General features: G+C 40.1%; 1 protein-coding gene across 1 annotated transcript; it reads left to right on the top strand.

The window, feature by feature from the left end:
- Positions 1–9,083: 9,083 nt before the first annotated feature.
- LOC307253624 (putative helicase mov-10-B.1) lies at positions 9,084–16,250 on the top strand (the record flags this gene model as incomplete). The annotated part of the gene is made up of 19 exons (XM_080031737.1): positions 9,084–9,280; positions 9,634–9,727; positions 9,896–10,043; positions 10,299–10,521; positions 10,751–10,837; positions 11,521–11,680; positions 11,783–11,934; positions 12,079–12,246; positions 12,389–12,495; positions 12,581–12,780; positions 13,156–13,259; positions 13,660–13,757; positions 13,839–13,937; positions 14,140–14,242; positions 14,364–14,481; positions 14,566–14,757; positions 15,247–15,315; positions 15,410–15,535; positions 16,158–16,250. 19 exons carry the CDS (start codon positions 9,084–9,086, stop codon positions 16,248–16,250), a joined length of 2,538 nt encoding a protein of 845 aa, XP_079887863.1.
- Between the last annotated feature and the right edge of the window lie 383 nt (positions 16,251–16,633).

The following is a 16,633-nucleotide window of genomic DNA, read 5'->3' as shown; positions in this document are numbered from 1 at the left end:
ATTGATATACAACGTAAAACGTGCATGAATTAAAGGTTCAGGAAGCGGAATGGTCAGTTTAGCTAACTTCCTGTCAGTGACTGCAGCCCCTCCCTCGTCCCCACATTAATGCACTGCGGTCTTCAAGCAGCGATTTATCTAGCATCATCTCAGATCCATAAGTGTGATAAAACATGATAAAAACCATCAAAACAGACATTGGGAAGGATTTTTACCTGTATGTAGGCGCATACTTATTCACCCATTTGTCGCTCTGCACGTGCACGGGCAGTGAGACGAGTGCTGGTTCGTAGTGTTCTCTCTTCTGATTGGTTCACACTAGTGGGATCCCCAAAAAGTTAATTTGACGATTACATGCAGAGCGAGTGAGATCGGCTTTATGAAACGCGCACACTATATAAGTGATCACTGTATCAATGAAGAGCGATTTAACACTTATATTAACATAAATAAATCGGACAGCATGATTTTGTTCCCACTATTCACAGCACTATAATGATGCTCACAACTTCAATACTGGCTTGGAGCTCCACCTCTGTCAAGTGTTTGAGCCGGGACAGTTTAGGGGAGAGTAAACAACGGTCTAATGTGTTTATCAAACACTAAAGCGCACACCAACAGCTGTTTACCACACAGAGAGCCGAGGCCACATACAACAACAACAGCACGAGGAACATGCAATCCGATGGAGTTACGCGTGCTGAGGGAAGGTGACGTTAAAGGGGGTCTGTGTCTTGGATGGGTTGGGGGAATCTGACAATATAGCCAGCTGCTGGAATGCACTCTCTCAGGTTATAGTTTAGAGTCAAAGAGAGAGAGAGAGAGTGAGAGACAGAGAAGGAGAAAAAGCTGTTTACGCTTGAAAAGCCTCATACTTCTGGTAAACAAATCAATAAACATGATTTTGCGCAGCAATACACATTGCCAGACTAAACAAAATGCAGCTACACACTTAGGAAAACTTGTAGAATGCAAGACCCTATACTCAGTTAAAAAAAAATCATCACCATGACTATCCATCACAGTCACAACCTCAACCCTTGAAAGTTAACAGATTTTCAGTTCATTAGGTATGGTGTGCCAGTCATGCAGCCCCTTTACAAATGATAAACGTTGGTAATGTAGCTCTCTCCCCGGAAGAGGGTGGGTTTTGTATGAAAACCAGTGTCATTTACAAAAGAGAGATTGATTACAGGGGTTATTCTTGACATGAGGATAAAAACAACCTTAAAAAGTATAACTGGAAGCAATTATCATGAGGTCCTTTACCCATGGGACAAACACAATTAAAAGGATGAAGAATTCTAACTAACTTGTCGTCAAACAGAAACAGAAAGATGAATCACAATACAGTGACGAACTTGGCACCCTAATTTTGATAGCTCTAGGATTGACATCTTTACCATCAACATCGATTGTGTGCCTTGGCCAAATGCTCGGTGCAACATTTTCTGGAATTCAAATTGAATCCTTACTTTATGGATCCATGTGTCCACGTTCCTTTGCTTTGTTCTCCAAGGCATGATCTGAAAAAAAAATAAAGTAAATACATTTAAACAAGATATTTAGAGCAGTAGTTTCACGTTTTGGTAGACAGTTACTTTCTTGTTGAGTTAGATGATTAGTTGATGGCACTCTCATGTCTCTAAAGTTCTCTGTTATTACCTTAATGTGGATCAACTGTACAAGCATGATTTTGTTACACATCCCGACTAATTTGGAAGCCATATATGCGACCTACACAACTGAGATTTTTTGGGATATTTGAAGCCCCCAGCGCACATACTATAGGGGAAGGTGGGGTGATTTGTGCATTTTGGAAGATGCAAAACCCCTTGTTTCTAGAAAACCGTGGAAGAAATTGGAAATGTGACCACATATTTAAGAAGAGCCATCCATTTGACTCATCCTGTAAAGAAGGGAGACACAAGGAATAAGATATAAGCACATTTAAGCTCAAAAAACTGTGTTTTGCCTTTCAAAGTAAAATTTCCATGATCAAGGTTTTTTGATTATTGTGTCTGAACAATTATAGACACGTTTGAAAACATTTGACACATGTTTAGTGCTTTGGTATGCTACACTTTGAGTCTATATAGTTAGCACAATGTCAACCCTACATTGCTGCATCATGCCTATTATCCAAAATTCTGGGGATGGGGTGATTTGTGCGCAAGGGCCTGGGTGAGTTATAAGTAAGTAAGTAAGTAAAATGTATTTATAAAAGCACATTTATGACAGTTTGCACTGTCCAAAGTGCTGTACATAGTGCATTCAGTAGGTAAACAATGAAGGTACAATAACAATAACCAAAATAAAAGACGTAAAGCCCATACATCCACATAAACACAGATAGTAGTGCAGAGGTAAGATAGTTAATGGGGAGGAAACACCAGGGTGTACATATGGGTTTTGAGCCTTGATTTAAAGGCAGAAATGTAGGGGGAATCACATTTGTCAGGTGGCAGTTGGTTCCACAAGCACGGAGCAACTAGTGCAAAGTACATTTCTGAGAGTTGTGCCAGTGGCATGGCTGTATACGCTGGTCACCAAAAGAAAGTGATTGTCTACAGTAGCTCAGAAGAGAGTGACATCTCAATTCCACTTAACGACACCACTGATGAGAGTTCAGATGGCCAGAAAGATGATGATGGTGACTTTGTCATTGTGACACAATGACGCACAAATCACCCCACGTAGTGGGGTGATTTGTGCGTCAAGACAACTTTTTTTCCGAAAGCTATATTTCTTAAACAGTTTATTCCAGATCCAAAGTTTTTATTGCCAGGGATGCACAACATCCTGAAATATATGTACATATTTGAGTTGGAGACATAACTGTCAAGGCCTCACTTTAAAATCACTTTGAGTAAAAAGTTGCACAAATCACCCCACCTTCCCCTACTGAGATTGGACTTTTCAATTTGGAAATACAGAAATTTGTATGTTATTTTCAACATTTTCAAAATAAATTATATGTTTTCAAAAGAGTGATTGTTTTGTGGTTATTGGGGCTATTTTGTTTCAAAGAAAGCCATGGCGAATCCCAATGCACACACACACACACACACACACACACACGCACGCACGCACACACACACACACACACACACACACACACACACACACACACACACACACACACACACACACACACTTTATTTTAACCGTGGAGAAGATTGTGTGTGAACAGCCTTCAAGATTTAGGTTATGTCACGCTGTGTCTTTGGCGGTGGCACCAATATTTCTGTCAAAATCATCACCATCACCATTAACTTTCCAGGCCTCACACACAAGATCGTTACCTTGAGTATCCCGCAGCACTCTGCCAACTGTAAGGAGGATTTGTGCTGGAGAGGGTCTGAGTGTGGGACTGAGCCCAGATGAGAGGCCTCTCTGGTGTGAGGAGGGCAGGGTGAGTATGGTGCTCAGCCCCGTCTGGATCCAGGAAAGAGAGAGATGCGGGGAAGGATGGTAGCAGATAAGTCCACTTCAGCAAACTCAATGGGACACTTCAGTACAGGGGCAGCTCTCACCCTGAGCACTGTCTGGAGGCCTGTCACAAGTCACAACATAGGGAGACAACGAGAGAGGGTATTATGTCACAAATTCACCTTGGATCCAGTGTTTAATTGGATAAATGACTCACACTAGTCAGTCATTGCTGTCATTTTTGGTATGGATATGATCATACACAATGGTGTGGCACTGGTGCAATATCAGCATCTAACAAAGGTCATGCAGCCAGTTTGTCAATGTGTGTGTGTGTGTGTGTGTGTGTGTGTGTGTGTGTGTGTGTGTGTGTGTGTGTGTGTGTGTGTGTGTGTGTGTGTGTGTGTGTGTGTGTGTGCGTGTGTGCGTGTGTGTGTGTCTGCATGTGCAGGCTGCAAGCAAGCCCAGTGACAGAGACAGATTGGGTGTCTGAGAGGGACAGATAGCCTTACAGCCAACCTCCACTCACTCATTGAGTGAGATAAAGAGGAACATTCACTCACACGCACACACACAAACACACACTCCTCCGCTGGCATCCAACCAATCGTGTTGAGAAATAACTCAACCCTTAACATGGACAAATAGGTGTGGATAAGGCCTGCGTTGGGTCTGCTGAAAATTGCCGATTCATCATAGATTTCAAACAAACAGATTAGAAGAAGACTGTTGTGGTATTCAAATGGACTTATAGGATTTGTCGGTGTATACACTCCGCCGTGCTGTGTGTGAGACTCGGGCAGGGTATGCGAGTATGAGAGTGTGTGAGGCTGCCAAAACAGTGACAGGCCATTCTTCTACAAACAGGTTTTCAACAAGCTCTTATCTCTCTTCTGCTCGCTCCTCGTTCATCCCTTGTTTCTTCCTCTCCTGGAAAAAAAAGCACTTTGATTACATTTCAATCGCAAATATACTTGCTACGTGAGGCCTATTTGGTGTGGCTGTGTTGTAATAGGTAAGTTAACTAATAGGTAAGACCCTTTAACCAGATATACAATTCATCACCTGAAAGCCGGGCACAGTTACGGTGAGCTTCTGTGGAAAAGCAGTGTTTCGGGCTAATGTGTGCGAATGTGAGTGTGTTTCTGTGTGTGTGTGTGTGGGTGGGTGGGTGGGTCGGACTGTGTTTCCGGGTGACCTCCGTGGCCCAGGCCGCCTGTCTATTAGAGCAGGGGCTATTAGACCATCAGAAAGTGGGAGCATCCCCTCTCGCCATAGTGATAAGATCAAGGCATTCCGATGGCCAGAGCGGTCATTACCCTGCTCTCTAGCCCATAATAATCCCTCCATTAAAACACCCTGTTACCATGGAAATGCAGCTGTGGCCGTTTAAGTAATTTCTCTGCCCTGCTGTCTCTCTGGGTCATTGACACACACGCACACAAACACACAATGCATCGACATGTCATCTGATAAACAGGCAAACATGTGCACGCGTCTATCAAGGGCACACGCAGGAAGACACACGTTTTTTGGATGTGGGGTCGCAGCCGCCGGGACAACGACATGATCACTGAGTCACCGTCGGTTCAGCGGGAACATGACAGATTGAAAAGTAAGACAATCTTGCCGGCTGAGTCATCATGCAGTCGGACAGAATTCAGCTTCAGGCGCAAATATGAAAGAACATGGGGATAGGAGGCTGACAGAAACACACACACAAACAGACACATGCACAGCACTAACACTGACCGGCATAAACAAACACCTCCGGTTGTTCCGTAGAGTTTTCTCAAACAAACCCAACCTCATGTTCCTCCAATCCTCGTTTAGCCACTTCAAAACTTTTCTTCAGTCATCAGTAGACACCTCCTATGCTCAGACACACACACACACACGAGCGCACACACACGAGCGCACACACACACACACACACACACACTTGATCCTCGAAACACACAACCAGCTTTAAGACTTACCAAACCATCTTTTGTTCCTCATGAGGAACCATTATTGTCTAGATATGTATCACAAACCCTAACCATTCCCTGTCTCTCTTTTTTTTTTACTTTTTTTTTACCACTTTCTACTTACAGATTTCTGTTCTCTTAGTCTGAGTGAACTCCATGCAATGATTCAGTTACAGCGTCACAGGAATGGAACTCACTACCAGCTCATATTAGAGAAATTAGTTCTTACCGTCCCTTTTCAGGACAGCTGAAAATATGGCTCATTAATCAATTATGTACACACTAGGACTGCAATTGCTTCTCCTGACGACTTCTTTGTAACTGTCATGTCCTGCTTGTTTGTCTCTTGTGTGCTCCTGTCCTGTCTTGTGCTCCTGTCCTGTGCTGTTCATGTTAGTGTCTAACATTAATATGTTAGTGCTGCATGTTTATGCTTTATGCTGCTGTGTATGTTTGTGCTGCATGTGTGTGCTTAATGCTGCTGTATATGTTTGTGTTGTATGCTGCTGTATATGTGCTTTTATTGTAGATGTGTTTGTCCTGCTCTAATCTACTGTTTTGTGCACTTTCCTATAATGTTTAATGTACGCTGTGTTTTATTGTCTGCTTATTTTATTGTTTGTTTGCTATTGTCTGTCAATTCATTCTTTGTTTATACGTGCATTTTATTTCTGTAATTTTAGGTTGCCTCTTGAATATCTGGCAGGGGACAACAGATGAAAACTAGCCTCTTAGGCTAACTCTGGCTCACTCAAATGTTGAATGTTGATTAGTGTGCAATGTCCCTGAACTAAACCAAAAAAAAAAGAAAAAAAATGACATTAAAGGTTTTAATATCAATTAGGGGAAGGTGGGGTGATTTGTGCAACTTTTTACTCAAAGTGATTTTAAAGTGAGGCCTTGACAGTTAAGTCTCCAACTCAAATATGTACATATATTTCAGGATGTTGTGCATCCCTGGCAATAAAAACTTTGGATCTGGAATAAACTGTTTAAGAAATATAGCTTTCGGAAAAAAAGTTGTCTTGTCGCACAAATCACCCCACGTAGTGGGGTGATTTGTGCGTCATTGTGTCACAATGACAAAGTCACCATCATCATCTTTCTGGCCATCTGAACTCTCATCAGTGGTGTCGTTAAGTGGAATTGAGATGTCACTCTCTTCTGAGCTACTGTAGACAATCACTTTCTTTTGGTGACCAGCGTATACAGCCATGCCACTGGCACAACTCTCAGAAATGTACTTTGCACTAGTTGCTCCGTGCTTGTGGAACCAACTGCCACCTGACAAATGTGATTCCCCCTACATTACTGCCTTTAAATCAAGGCTCAAAACCCATATGTACACCCTGGTGTTTCCTCCCCATTAACCTCTGCACTACTTACTTACCTCTGCACTACTATCTGTGTTTATGTGGATGTATGGGCTTTACGTCTTTTATTTTGGTTATTGTTATTTTACCTTCATTGTTTACCTACTGAATGCACTATGTACAGCACTTTGGACAGTGCAAACTGTCATAAATGTGCTTTTATAAATACATTTTACTTACTTACTTACTTACTTATAACTCACCCAGGCCCTTACGCACAAATCACCCCATCCCCAGAATTTTGGATAATAGGCATGATGCAGCAATTTAGGGTTGACATTGTGCTAACTATATAGACTCAAAGTGTAGCATACCAAAGCACTAAAACATGTGTCAAATGTTTTCAAACGTGTCTATAATTGTTCAGACACAATAATCAAAAAACCTTGATCATGGAAATTTTACTTTGAAAGGCAAAACACAGTTTTTTGAGCTTAAATGTGCTTATATCTTATTCCTTGTGTCTCCCTTCTTTACAGGATGAGTCAAATGGATGGCTCTTCTTAAATATGTGGTCACATTTCCAATTTCTTCCACGGTTTTCTAGAAACAAGGGGTTTTGCAACTTCCAAAATGCACAAATCACCCCACCTTCCCCTATATTTAAAAACTATAATAATATCATAATTATTATCATTGTGATAATCACTCCCTCGTCAAACCAACCTCTGCTTATTGCTTAGTGTCACAACCATAGATAGTCACAACAACACATCTGACCTGCCAGGTTTTTTTTCCAGCTTTATTACAGACTATAAACAGTTACAGCACCTGATATTACCCAAAATATTCAAATATTATTTCACTGAGTATTGTAGACACAACAGGCTAAGTCCTTACAGAGTTAGGTTAAATAACAGAGGGTATGTGCAAGCTACCATAAAGTACAGCTTAATAAAATGAAGTCAAAATAGTCATATGACTATGGACAACATAGAAAAACAATAAGTGGACTGAGTAAACATAAGTCTACGCTACCCTCTAGTGGCCGAGGTTCACATAGGCTAGTAGTAGGTTACAGTAGGCCTATACATTTATTACAATCCCTCAAACGCGAGTCAAACATAAGTCCGCTGTTTTACTGTCATTTCATCATAGTTTCTTCTTTTCTTTTGCACCAGGACCGTTGAAAGCCAGATGCAATATGCTTTCATCTTAATTTCACATTTTCTCGCACCAGAGATTGAGTCAAGTGTGAAGGTGCTGTTTCAACTATGTCCCTTATTTTAGATATATTAAAAATTAAAAAGGTATGCCTACTTATGTTTCTAAAAAAGCTTAGCACTGTGGAAAATACACCAAAATAATCTAAGCCCAGAACTATTCCTCCCTGCGACTTCTCAAAAACGTAATTGCTAACGCCAACATAAACAACGGAAAGGGGGAAAAAATACAGGAAAATGAAATGCACATTGACATATGTTGGGTTGGGACATAGATATGAATACTTATTTATATACATTGGGTTGGGAACCTACAACCTGCATCACTTGCTGTTGCTAGGATGCACTCAGACTGATAGTTTATCTTCAAATTAACACTTCACTCAAAAGTAGTTCAAAGTTAGTTACCCATGCTGCTACGTGTTGTGCGTCTTAAAGTAAGTCACGTTGTATGTTATCTCTTTATAGCCTACGTTAGTTAGGTTACTGTCTTTTTCTGTGGTCGAGTCCAAGGTTAGCTAGGAATGTTTCAGTCAGTTAGTTAGCTAGTAGCCTTTATGCTAACTATTTACAAACAATACAATTACATTTTAACAATAAACGACGCTACTCATAAACTGTTCAAATAAACCACAGACTTTATGGGCAGTCAACTTTATACTCACTAATAGTTTCTTGACTTCCGCGCTCCATTAACCAGTGCCACTAGCTTTCTTCCTGCTCTGACATTGCCACCCAGAGGATAAATGTATAAATAATTAGCTAGCTAACTACTTGAAATTTACCCAGGGGGCAAAACCCCCTTCTTTTGGAAAACAGACATGGAATGTTGAAAAAAAGGTTTTTCACCAGAAATAACAACTTTGGCTTTATCCAACATTTTTGGTTTCGAAAAAGATGCAAATGTATGCATAATTAGCTAAAAATTGCCAATTTGCATAGGCTATTCAAACCTCAAACATTTCTACAGGACCCTCTAGGCCTACAGTAGAGCTGGGGAACATAAGATCCTGGGCACATTGGGATGACCTCTCTAAATATCCATTACATGTCAAAGGGAAATTATACTGCTGCAAATGATGGGTTTATGATCCTCTATGGTTGTTGATGTTTTTATGGGTGTTTTTCAGTACCATCGGGACCAAATGAGCATAATCCACCAGAAGCGACGGCAGATGCAAATGTGGCCTGAATTGCAGCCTGTCCAGAATACAGGACCAGGAAAATCTGGTTTCCTGAATGGGCCACAGATTGCCTCCTATGTTGAAGCACAGATGGCTAAGCAGGCCCGCCAAAAGATTCAAGCACGTCTGAAAATGGCAATGTTATTTCAGCAATACAGGTTGGAAGGCCTTCAAAATTCGAATGTATTATTACAAATATTCAAAGGTACCATAGCCTACTATTTAGCTGTTATGGCCCTTAAAAAGGTAAACACTGTATTTATTTCTGTTAAGTAAATATGACATAACTGTGAAAGATAAAACTCATCTAGGTAAGTTTCCTGTTAACCAGTGCTTGGTGGCCATTTCTACCTCCTCTGCAGGCTGTATTTCTGTAGCTGATCTCAATTCAGTAGCCACGGCAGGAAGGATAGTGGTAGTAAAGTGTTATCAAAGCTTTGCAACTGTCCACTTCATGTGCGCTATAAATTCAAACAAGCCTTGTTTTATTACTTGTCGTCCCCCTTTTCAGGGCTCAGATAACCACCAATCAATATGATGTTACCGTAACCTCAGACCCTGCTTCAACAGAAGAGAAGATCTGCCTCACTGTTTATGAAAACAAGGTGAGACTAAAGGCCGTGATTTTCAATGACCAACCAGGAAACTTTGAGATTATTAACTGACAAAAACATATTCTAACATAATTTACATGAGCCTAAGTAGAAGCATGATTAGCTCATGGCTGCTCTGATAATAATGACTTTGCATAAACCATGTTTCCTACCCAACAGAAAGTTGTGCCGCTCACTGTCAGGAACTATGGTTACCAACCGGTTTATTTCACTTTTCGGGCCTCTGACTTTGTAAAGAACATTTTCACAGTCAGAGACTGTGATGGAGACATTGTCAAAACTGTCAAGCAACACACTCTATGGCCTGGTATGAAGACACATGCAATCACATGCCCCAACTGCACAAGGGCCTATACAGTTTTCAGTGCCATTTCCAGAAATAGCGCATATTTTATACACAATCCCTATTGTGGATTCAAAAGGAGAGAATTTAATTTATTAATAAATGATGAAGGCAACGTTTTTAGAATGTCTTTAGCTTTGAAATTTCTACCATTTTCATTGACATTTCAAAGTAAAATCAATGAATCTACACCTTTTTTTCCCCTCATGTTGTTTCAAGGAGAAGCATATAAAATCAAGGTCCACTTCTATTCTGAGCATGCAGGCTTCTATGAACAGTTACTGGCCTTTAACTTTGAAACACTCAGGCAGCCCTCGGATAAATTTGAGATCATGCGCCTCCTGGAAGTCATACGGCGGACATCTTCTTGTGAAGAGCTCCACCCTGCAGCAACAAACTTGTTGTGTGACCGGCAAACTGTAAAATGGACACCTGCAGAAGGGTATAAAATTATTTATTACAGATTAGATTTGAAAATATGTCTCCTAATACCTACTCTCATGGCCCTTTCTAGACATAAATCAAATGTAGAAATATTACTGTGAAAGGTTGAATGTGAAGGAGTTCCCAATAGGACACTTGTCAGCGTTCTAATTTACATAAAGAAGATTGCAACATGTATTAGCCACTAATAACTGATAAGACTACTGTCCTTTGTTTTTCCACTCCAGTTTTGTATTGATGTTGCTCAAGTATGTGGTGTCCTTGAAGGGTTACGCAATGCCAGACAATATAAAAGACCTCAGGAAATCTGACACGTATGTGTTTTCTTCACACACACACACACACACACACACACACACACACACACACACACACACACACACACACACACACACACACACACACACACATACACACACACACACACACACAATAAGTCAAAATGGTGATTTGATTTATTGTGTTATGGTAAACCAATTTTTGTTTCCCCAACATTGTTGCATTTCAAAAATATTGAGCTTCACTAACAAACAAACATGTCAGCGCAATACATTACATACAATATTCTTTCGTTTTCAAGGAAAAATCTATCTACCAATAAATATTGACTCATCTTTGAAATAGTCTCACCCCACCCTGAGCAATGAGCTGGTATCATTACATAAAGATTGCCCTTTGCAGGGATTGGGTTAAGACAATTAAACCAGTTTTGTAAATGACTCACGGAACCAGTAATCATTTAGTGATTCATTATATAAGCATTTTTATTCTATTTTTATATAACTATTCTTAGATTGACCCAACTTTTTTTGCACTGAGGAAGTACAGTGAGTTAAAGGTACTTGTTTGTAAGGTTGTATGCAAGATTATAAACTCTAATGGGGTAAATTTTAGATTCAAGGTGCCATCTGACTTCAGAAAAATCAGTACCCTAACATTATAATTTCACACGTCTGCATGAATGATAACATATTTTATGTCCCTGGGATCTCTATAGGCATCTGCAGAGACCTCTGAAGTGGAAGAACTATGCTCAGAGGTTCCACTTGCTTCTGCATCTCGAGGAGCTCCAGATGAAGACAGAGTTCGATAAATGCTTCCAGAGGGCAGGGTCCCTGTTTAGACACAAAAGCAACAAAGACCTTCTCATCCTACCGGTGATGCATCTCTCACGCACACACACAAACACACATTCGCACAAACACAACACTCCCGGCCTAGACTATTTTAATTAACACATTGACCTTTTGTGTCATCAGATTTCAGATGTCTCTAAGAACTCACCGTTGAGGCTATCCGGGGGCCAGGTGCTGGTGACTCCCTTAGACCAGGAATTTTTTGAAGATAAAAAGTACAAAGGCTGGGTCTATCATGTGGATGCAGAGCAGATCTACCTGAAATTAGGGGAAAAGTAAGAACAGTTATACTATGCTGTATGTAAAATAGTATAAGAGTAGTCATATTAGTAAAGTTTCTCTTTCTTACACTATAAGAAGATTTTTTTAAATGTGTTAAGTTTTTCAGTACACGTGACTGCTTGGGAATTTGATTGCAGATTCTTGAGTCAATTCAAGGACGGCTTGAAGTTTAGTGTCAGCTTCACTATCAACCGAATGCCCCTGCGTATCCAGCATAGAGCTGCAGCGCTGGTGTATAGACACACACTGAAGGAGGTGCTTTTCCCTTCTGGAAGACTCTCTTCCGACCATTTACATCTACACAGGTCAGACTAACTCAAGGTCAAAAATCTAAGCTGGGTCACAAAGAGAGTCACAGTGTTTCAAATGTATTCAAAACACTGTGACTATGTAAGTGACTCATCTCTGACAGAATTCCTTTGCACTTTGTCTCTTTTTTGTCACCAGTCCGGTGGAGCTTGAGAATAACCCGGAGCAACGCATGGCCATTCAACACATTGCAGCTGGTTCTGCAAAACCTGCCCCTTACCTGATATTTGGGCCACCTGGCACAGGTACTGTACATGCTTGTGTGTATGATTCCCACCGATGCTTAAGCACGTATTTAAAATAATCTATCTTTATGCATGTATTGGTCAGGCAAAACGGTGACTTTGGTGGAAGCCATCAAGCAGATAGTGAAAACTCAGACGTCATGCAACATCCTGGCTTGCGCTCCCTCCAACAACGCAACTGATCATCTCTGTGAGAAGATTCTGGAAGGAAAGATAGGCAAGCACAAGGTTTACCGCTTGTATGCCCTCAGCAGCTCTGTGAAAAATATTCCCAAAAATACAAAGGTCTGAATTCTTCTCTTTTAAAAAAAACATTTTTAAACCTTTTTTTATACCTAGTACCAAAACACCTTGAAACAACTTAGAATGTATCATGACACATGTACCACAATTTCAAAGAAGGGCTGTTTATGAAGATCCGCAAAGACACACCATTACAGTTCTGTTCCTTCAACTCAACAGAACAAAATAACATATTTCCTCCTGTGATATGCTATTGTTTAAATGTTTTCAGTGAATCCTGACTATGTTGTGTCTTGCCCCAACATTAATGATTCAGCAGGGAATGAATGCAATTGGTATTGTTTATTCAAGTGCTGTCATAGTGTGCTGTTTGTGTGTTAGTGTATATTGACGTATGTACTTTGTGGATTTCTTTAGCTTTGCTGCAACCTGAACCCCGAAACAAACACATTTATGATTCCCTCTAAAGAAGAGCTGATGAAATATAAGATCATGGTCACCACCCTGCTCACTGCAGGAAGGTACAGTAGCTAATGTAATGAATTACTTGATTTCACAGTGATATTCATCATGGCAAAAAAAATCTGGCTGAATATTAAATTTTTTCCTAATAATTTTACTTAATTTGAGTATGTGAAATTAATAATTACTCTGCAAGTATTGTTTCATGCGAACATGTGATTCCCTTTATTAAACTCTGACACTTACAGTACATATTGTTCACAGCACTCGCACTATAAATCACCACTAATGTGTTTTTTTGTTAGAGTGCATTGTTTTGTAATGTTAAGTTCCTGCTGTTGTCAGTGCAAGAGGCTTACTTTGCCCTCATGCCAAAAAGCACTTGTTACTACAAATGCAATTCCTGTGTCAAAGTATTTCAATTTGCTCTGCTCTGTCTCTCTCTCTCTCTCTCTCCAGGTTAGTGACAGGAGGGATTCCTCCTGGTCATTACACGTATATCTTTGTGGATGAGGCAGGCCAGGCTGCAGAATCAGAGTGTATCATTCCTATAGCAGGTGACAAAGCAAGCTGTTAACACACAGTATTTTGTATTCTGTGTAAGGGCTGAACTTAGTTTCTATGTGTTTGCTCCACAGGTTTACTGAAAGCACAGAAATGTCAGGTGGTGCTGGCTGGAGACCCTAAGCAGTTAGGCCCCATCATCACTTCCAGGATGGCAGAGAAACATGGCATGGGTAAGCAGCACTGTGTGTATACCATTTGAGTGTATAGATATTTCTAAATAATCTGCAAAAAGGTTCAAGTAATTATGCATCAAAAGCTTTTATGAAATTAAATTAAAATCTGAAGATAGTGAATTTGACTATTGCCATCCAAATGCTGTTTATTATTGCGTTTGCCGAAGGAGGTTGGAAGACATTTACTCTGACTGTGCAGGTGTTTCCTTGTTGGAGCGTCTGATGAGGGACATCGATCTTTACAAGTCAGATGAGACGGGGTTCAACAACCGCTTTGTTACAAAATTACTGAGGAACTACAGGTGTGGTAGTGGTGATGCTTAAAGTCATTGCTTTATGTTCTCACACACTAACTTTTAAACTACTCTTTGATATGTTTTTCCCATTTTGTTCAATTGTCTTTTTATGTTTACTCCCTCTCAGGTCCCATCCTGCAATTCTAAAAATTCCCAATGAGCTTTTTTATGAAGGACAGCTTCAGCCTTATGCTAATAGAGAGAAATGTAGTTTGTTCTGCAAATGGGAAGGTCTGCCCAAAAAAGTAATGTAGACATATACATACACACACAATTCTCTCTCTCTTTCTCTCTCCACCCCTATCCTGATTTGTCATTTTGTGTCTCAGGGTTTCCCTTTGATCTTCCATGGAGTGGCAGGCTCTGATGAACGAGACGCCAACAGTACTTCTGTTTACAACATGGCAGAGGTGGAAGTTTTGAAGGAATACTTAAAATCCCTTGTTAACCATCTTCGAAAAAACGGTGTGACCAAGATTGAACCAAGGGAAATTGGTATTATTGCCCCGTACAGAAAACAAGTGAGTATGTTATGACAATAATCCATGTGTGTATTAACAGATCTGGACATGGCAGGGCTTTGTTGTCATTTCTTCGCAGAGGTAAAAAAAAAAAAATCCATTGTAGCCCATATACACTTTCCCATAGACTGCCATTATAAGAACACTTCTTTAAAGTTGGTGACAGGACACCTCAAATGGCAACTTATCATCCTCGTATTATAAAACATTTTAGGGGTTGTATTTCGAAGGTTTTTCAAGGCAGTTCCAGATGAAGAGACGTTAAAAGGACTTTTTGCATCTGCAAAAAAATCTTATTTTATAGAATACGTGTCATCTTGGAGCCGAGAACTGTATTCCCCTTATAATAATTATACATCCACTCTTTCACTTTAGTGATACGATGCTGATGAAAATAATAGTTGCATATGATTTGGATCAAGCACTGTAAAGACAATGAATTTGGTGAAGTACCCCGGTTAACATCGTCCTATTTTTGGCTGCAAACAGGTGGAGCGGATCCAGAATGCCCTTCAGATGGACACAGATCTCAAGAAGGAAAACTTGGAAAACATATTGGTATGGAAAATATAAATGAATTGTACAGTATGTATGAGGTGAAGAGATTTTGGCAGATCGATATTTTCAGACCATGTACTTATATTTATCATAGGTCGGTTCAGTGGAGCAGTTTCAGGGTAAGGAGTTCAACGTGATACTGGTGTCTACAGTGCGAAGCAATCCCAAACTGACTGTGCAAAAGCAACAATTCACTCTCGGCTTTGTTAATAATGAGAAGGTAGGAAACATTTCACAAAACGATATAGAATATTTGTGCAAGATCACCAGAATAAATCGGACACTTCTTTTAGAATTTTGAGCACCTTGCCGCAAACACTTCTACGTCAATGCGTAGACATTGATTTGATGACTACTTATGTCGTCGACAATGGTAGTACCAGTAGACTGATTCAATGACCCTAATTTTTTAGACGCACGCTTACTGAAACTGTCTCCTCAGAGGTTCAATGTGGCAATGACCCGCGCACGAGCATTACTGATTGTAGTTGGAGACCCAAGACTGTTGAAAACCGACCAAATTTGGAACAAGTAAGGCTAGGAGTCCATAACAATCTAATTCTCTGTCAACTCGTACATTCCTCATTAACTGACTTCTCTTTTTAAAGATTTATCCATTACTGCTACACTAAAGGAGGTTACCGAGGCATTGCAGTCTCGGATGCAGAGGTAGAGGAAGATTCCCTGACCGAAGGACACTCACAGAACCTCGGGTAATTTGCATATTTACACATACACACACACTTTGTACTAGTACGTCTTTCCTTTTTCTGAAAATTGTCTTGAGGTTTAAAGAATGTTTGGGTTCTCTTTCCAACATGTCCTCCCCCCCACCCCCACAGTGGAGAGTGATCAACAACAGCTGGAGCCCTGTTGGAGGAACCAACAGACCTTGCACACTCATCGTAAGCTTCATGTTTAACATAAAGAAGTAAGAATAAAGAACCGGAGAAAACCGGGGAAAATGAGAAAAAACTTTGCAGTCACAAAATGCTTTTTCACTCAGGACAGATACATGGCAGAACTTCCTATCAAGTAGCATATTTTTTGTAATACAATTGTATTTCATTTAAAAACTTCAAACATTTTGAATAGCACGTGCATAGAACAGAAGTGATACGTTTACTATTATACTGACTTTGTAAGTATTTCACATATAACAAATCTACCAACATCATGATTGAGTTATGTTAAACTATACTATAGGGATTAGTATGTAATTGCAGATTAATTAAATGTGATAAATAACTTTTTAAATCCTATTTGAAGTGTTGAATTACAGACCTACATAAAAAGACAGAGTTCCCAAAGGTTCCAT

The sequence above is a fragment of the Ammodytes marinus genome, assembly GCF_949987685.1.
Source record: "Ammodytes marinus genome assembly, chromosome: 7".
NCBI classification, from domain to species: domain Eukaryota; kingdom Metazoa; phylum Chordata; class Actinopteri; order Uranoscopiformes; family Ammodytidae; genus Ammodytes; species Ammodytes marinus.
This window is presented reverse-complemented; position numbering and strand designations above follow the sequence as displayed.